The following is a 6,440-nucleotide window of genomic DNA, read 5'->3' as shown; positions in this document are numbered from 1 at the left end:
GAAACGATCATTTTTGTGCCCAATTCGATTTAAATCAACTGAAGTAAAACCTAAATCATCAACCTTTACTCCCTTGTCACTTTTCACCCTATCACATAAGAAGACCGGCACTCTAGTTGTAGTATAATCTAATTCCCAAATTTCTTGGATTACTCCATAAAATGTCATATCACACTCTACAGGATTTTTGTCTTTTGAACTAGAGATTTGCACAGTTTTTGCTACAATACAAACTCCACTATTCTGTGTGGTTCTTACATTATCTCGTTCCAAAGTATTGAATTGAGTACCGTTGACGATGTATGATGGGTACTTAAACACATTCAGAGAAGGACCACGAGAAATCCACTTAACTAAGTCCGACACATGACACGACGTGTGGGTCACTTCAATTGCAACCTTTGTTAAAAAACATGAAATAATAATTAATAACATGTCATGCAATCAAAACAAAAGATTTAAAATTATTTACTCAAATCAATACTTTGTTCCCTAACCAAGTACTAAACGTACGATAGTGTTCATCTTGGATCCATTTTTGGTTCTTTGACTTAGATGGATATTTTTTCCGAAGCCAAACAAAATGATTCCTTCATAAATGTATGCAAAATTAGTATGAATCAATACAAATATCACAATAATGTTTTATGATATCATACTGTCTAAGATAACTTACTCAATGTAAGGTTGAATCTCATCAATGTTTTGCAATACAAGACAGTGTGCTTCATGTCTTTCATCTTGAGTTATTGAGCATATAACACCACCTTTTCCACCATAACCACCATTACTTTTATTTAATGTAGATTGATCGCCCACACTTGTCACACCATGCAAGTATTCTGAACAAAATTCAATGGCTTCTTCTGCAATATAGCATTCAACAATACATCCTTCGGGTCTACTTCTATTTCTAACATAACTCTTAAGAATCTTCATGTATCGCTCAAAGGGATACATCCATCTTAAATAAACAGGTCCGCATAGTTTAATCTCTCTAACCAAATGGACTGTAAGATGCACCATTATGTCAAAAAAAGAAGGTGGGAAGAATCTCTCTAAGTAACACAAGATTATAGCAATCTCCACTTGTAAATTGTCTAACGTTGAAACGTCAATCGTCTTACAACATAAATACTTGAAAAACAAACATCCGTGTGATTATTTCTCGAACCTTTCTAGGTAGCACACCACGAATAGCCACAGGTAGAATGTGTTGGAATAGAACATGACAATCATGAGATTTCATGCCAACCAAATTCAAATTCTTCATATCCACCAACGTTCTTATGTTTGAAGAATACCCTTCTGGAACTTTAATATTGTATAGACAATTGCAAAGTTCTTTTTTCTCATCCTTAGTGAGTGTGTAACAAGCTACCGGTAAAAATGTTCTATTAGGGTCAGCTTTTGGATGTAGGTTTTTTCGCAAGCCCAATGCAGCCAAGTCTTTCCGAGCTTTAATACCGTCCTTACTTTTACTTGGAATATTTAACAAAGTTCCTATTAGACTATCACACACATTTTTCTCAATGTGCATGACATCTAAATTATGTCGCAAAAGTAACTTTTCCCAATATTCAAGCTCAAATAAAATTGATTTTTTCTTCCAAGGACTTGTAGACTCATCCGCACTAGTCAAACTAACTTCAATCTTATCCTTGCCAACACTCTTTCCACGACCCTTCTTCTTCTTAATTGGACAAACAATAGGTTTTCCTACCTTAAACTGAATTACAGATACTTTATTAAGTACTTGATTCCCAGTCAAAGGAACTGGAGCCAAACCAAACTCTTGTTCACCATTGAATGCATTTTTCCAAGTTCTAAAATAATGTCTCCGGGCCAAGAATTTTCTATGTCCCATATAGCACACCTTGCGGGAATGTTTCAAATATTGAGAGAAAGTCTTCTCCTCACAAATAGGACAAGCTTTGTATCCTTTTACACTGTAACCAGATAAATTTCCATAAGCGGGGAAGTCGTTGATTGTCCACAACAACACCACTCGAAGGGTAAATTCTTCTTTTCGGTATGCATCATAAGCCCTAACTCCTTCATTCCATAAAGTTTTCAAGTCATCAATTAGGGGAGCTAAGTAGACGTCAATATCGTTACCAGGTTGTTTAGGTCCAGATATCAGTAAGGTCAGTAAGGTAAACTTCCTTTTCATACAAAGCCATGGCGGTAAATTATATATGACTAGCATAATAGGCCAACAACTATACTTACTACTAAGAGAAGTATGAGGATTAATTCCATCCGTAGAAAGAGCTAGACGAATATTTCTAGGTTCATTGGCAAATGAAGGCCATTCAAAATCCACTGTCTTCCACGCTGGTGAGTCAGCAGGATGTCTAAGTCTACCGTCCTTTATTCTCTCATTTGCATGCCAAGTCAAATTCTTAGCATGATCAACATTTCGATAAAATCGAGTCAAACGAGGAATTGGAGGAATATACCACAAAACTTTTGCTGGTACTCCTTCCTTAACTTCCTCTAAATTCCTTTTCTTTTGCCATCTGGACACACCACAAGTAGGACACGAATTCGCATCTACAAGGCTATTCCGATATAATACGCAATCATTAGGACAAGCATGTATTTTTTCATATTGCAAGCCTATTGAGCACATAGTTTTCTTAGCCTCGTAAAATGATACGGGCATCTCGTTTTCTTCAGGCCGTAAATTTTTCAAAAAAACTAACAATTCCGTGAAACTCTTATCACTCCATCCATTTTTTGCTTTTATATTGTACAATCTAAGAAGGGCTGACAACTTTGAAAATTTAGTGCAACCAGAGTAAATCGGCTTTTCAGCGTCATTAAGAAGATTTTCAAACTTAATGGGATCTACTTCTGATTCATAATATGCATCATCAATCATTTCATCTAAATTATCCTCAGGATCCAATTGCCTATAATTTCGATCTTCATTCATCATAGGAGGGTTCGGAGTAACATGAAGCTCTTCATAATGCCAATACCATATTTTATAACTTTTGTCTATCCCGTGGAAATATAAGTGCTCTTTTATTATTGTGGCAGTCATCTTTTTCATATTTCCACACTTACTACAAGGACAACAAATATAGTTTGGATCTTTGGCATGATCCAAACTAAATTTAAGAAACTCATCGACACCTTTTATATATTCTACTGACATCCTATCAGCTGACATCCATTCTTTGTCCATATTGCGCCTATTTGTTTTAATAAAAAATTAAAATTAAGAAAATAAAATAAAATAAACATACAAAACAAAACTAAGTACAAAAAAATCTATAGAAAATCGGCCAGCATATCCCCTAATTTACTAGCCTAGCCATTTGTCCCAATCAACACCAATATGTCAAACAAATCAATCAGCACACAGGTTTTCATCCATATATCACCGCAGCACACAAAATTCTCAGAACCTACTTCACTAAGACATGCAAGTTCTCAATCTTCTGTTATCACCACAGCACACAGAATTCCCAGAACCTACTTCACTACGGATGAATATCTAAGATATTCAAACTCCACTAAAGTAGTACAATTATCATTCAAAATTGTAAAATATTGAATTTTTTAAAAACTAAATCAAATGCAACATACCTCTTGCAATTAGCTACCAATCCAATGCTTTAAAACCAATCAAAATATTAACCTATTCATTTTAATCAACATTATAAAACAAGAGAAAGGTCAGATGTTGATATGCTCTTTTAAAAAAGTTAAAATCAACACAACAAATATATGCATACATACTTGTATATTCTTTTACAAGTCACACTTGTATCTGTTAGGAGTGTGTCCTAAAAGCATGTAAAGACATTTGTTTTTTTTCTGTGAATAAATAAATACAATGGTTTATTATTATTGTCATATTTAGATTGTTAAATTATTGTTTGAATAATTTTGTAAATATCAGAAAAATTCCATATTCATTATTGAGGATGTGATCTTGTATTAGTACGAGAGAATTAAGATCACATGAATGAATAAAAATGGTCAACAACGACAAATTAAAGTTATCGAATTCTTTCATTGGAGTTGTAAGTACGGTTTACTGAGTATCATAATGATACAAATAATCTAGATTCGGATTATTGATGTGGTAAGACATCTCGGTAAAGGTGCTTTATATAATATGATTATATATGACATGGATCGATGTGAATTAAAGTCTTTATCCAAAAACCATTTAACAATAAAGACTTGTAATTCATATCATAACAGATGATCATTTATAGATCAACCTAAATCCTGAGTGTTCATGAACTCCTGTTCATGTTTATTAAATCTTTTGATTCACTTGTTAAGGTCTCTTCAAAAAATGAGGCTAATGACTTTTGTTTTGGAGATTTAATATCATGGATGGCTGGGAACATGTATCAACAACACGGAATCTAATCTTTCCTAACGGATCGCATATTAGTTCCCTTAAGGGTTAATTCTGGAACTGAATGATTTTGAGCTCAAATCTATAATTAGATTATAGATTAATTATTCACTAGTGAATTAATGGTACTTAAGGAATAAGAAATAAGTTAGAAAGGTTAAATGGTAATTCTTCCATTCTAATTTATGAACTAATTAATTAGAGGGTTGAACTATTGTAAGATGGTTATATCAATGGACGACTTAAGAAAAAGATTTCTGTAAAAGTATATCTATAACATAAAGAGTGCAATTCTGAATTTATAGTGGAATAATATCAGAATTAATAAATTAACTATTATAATTAAAGAGTTTAATTATTTAGTTTCAATTTATTGGAGCTTAATGTTATAGCCCCATGGTCCCCAGAATGGCTCAAACAATCACTGTCAAAGGCAAATACAAAAATGGGCAAAAAGGACTTATGTGATAAGTAAAATATTTTTCTATGTATCAAACATAATTATTGTTTAATTATGTGTAATTAATTAATTAAGAATTAATTAATTATTTGATTTAAAAAAATATAATTAATTTTGAATTAATTTATTTTTGGGATTTTTGGTATTTAAATAATAATAAAAATTTGGAAAAATCACATGCATGCATATGCATGTGGTACACGTGTGGCACAGTGCACATGCACTGTGCTACATGCATAAGAGATAGACTTGGTCTCTTGATTCCACAATTTTAGTTATTTAAATATTAAATAAATAATGAGATATTTTGATTTGATTTAAATATTATTATTTAAACAAAAATCTGATAACTGATCAGTTATTTTGAATTTGTTTAAAATAACAAATATTTTAATATATTTGATATTATTAAATATTGGATATCAGTTTTCACAGAACGTAAGTTTTCAGGGATAGAAAAATATCTAGGATTCTCTCGGAGAAAAAGATCAGTGACAAAACAAAGGTCATTGTTCTTCACAAAACCTAGGTCCAAACTTTATCAGATCTCATGTGTTGAGAATATCTGATAAATAGTTATTGCCTATTTTTGTATAGCGAGCTCACACTCGTTCTTTGGGTGACTGAGAACATTTTGGAAGATCTTGGTGTGAGATCTCAAGGATTCAGCCATACGAAAAGATAGCAGCAAGGAAGGACCTGAGGTAATGTTTCTATTCTTGTCCTTGATTCAATATATATATGAGTGTGAAGAAGTAGATCTAGCAATCTTATGGGATTAATCTGACAATTTGATTGTTGTTCCGCTGCACATAATCTCTGATTTGATCAATAAAAACCAACAGTATCAACAGCTATTATTTGTCTAATGAACACTTTAAGAGCTTTTTTTATTTAGACATAAAGGCAGCATCATCACTTTTATCAATTATACATATACAACACACAGGCAAGACACTTTTATCAGAGCTCTCATAGATTGTTGTTAACTGGAACTCCACTACAGGCAAGACACTTTTTTATTCTTCTCTTATTTTCTTTTTTTATACCTACAATGTACTAACACATTTAAAAGTTAATTGTCGTTATTATTATTTTCATTATGATGTTGGCTTTTATTGCTGTGGTCATTGCTGTTAATATTATTATTTGATAAATCGATGATGATTACTCTTCTAGTTATTATTATTGTGGTGACGATGATAAGTTGATAACAATGTTCACCATTTTTATTGCTGTTCTTTATTTATTTATTTATTATGATAAGGATAATGATGATGTTGGTTTTTATTACTACCGTTTAAGAATGTGCCTTTTTCGGATTTATGTAGAGATTGGCAATGCTTTGTGTAAATATTCTTATACTTAAAGTTCTGTGTTCTGTGTTCTAGGGACTTTATATTTTGTTTTCTGTTTGTTTGATTATATATGGGTAGTAAGGTTCTTGTACTCCCATACATCTTGTATTTTTTTTTCTATTAATTATAGGAGCACTGATGTTTTGATTAAAAAAAGGAATCATAATAATTATATTATTATTATTTTTTCTTATGGGAGTTAAGTGATGCTGAAAAAATCTATCTTTCCTCTATT

At 31.9% G+C, this 6,440-nt stretch overlaps 1 protein-coding gene across 1 annotated transcript; it reads right to left on the bottom strand.

Annotated features, from left to right (window-relative positions):
• Nucleotides 1-672: 672 nt before the first annotated feature.
• LOC133799500 (uncharacterized) lies at nucleotides 673-3,196 on the bottom strand. The gene is made up of 3 exons (XM_062237514.1): nucleotides 1,957-3,196; nucleotides 1,192-1,776; nucleotides 673-866 (listed from the first exon to the last, which is right to left on the bottom strand). The coding sequence occupies exons 1-3, from the start codon at nucleotides 3,194-3,196 to the stop codon at nucleotides 673-675; spliced, it is 2,019 nt and encodes a 672-aa protein (XP_062093498.1).
• Nucleotides 3,197-6,440: the final 3,244 nt, after the last annotated feature.

This window comes from Humulus lupulus, chromosome 9 (genome assembly GCF_963169125.1).
Source record: "Humulus lupulus chromosome 9, drHumLupu1.1, whole genome shotgun sequence".
Lineage (NCBI taxonomy): Eukaryota > Viridiplantae > Streptophyta > Magnoliopsida > Rosales > Cannabaceae > Humulus > Humulus lupulus.
This window is presented reverse-complemented; position numbering and strand designations above follow the sequence as displayed.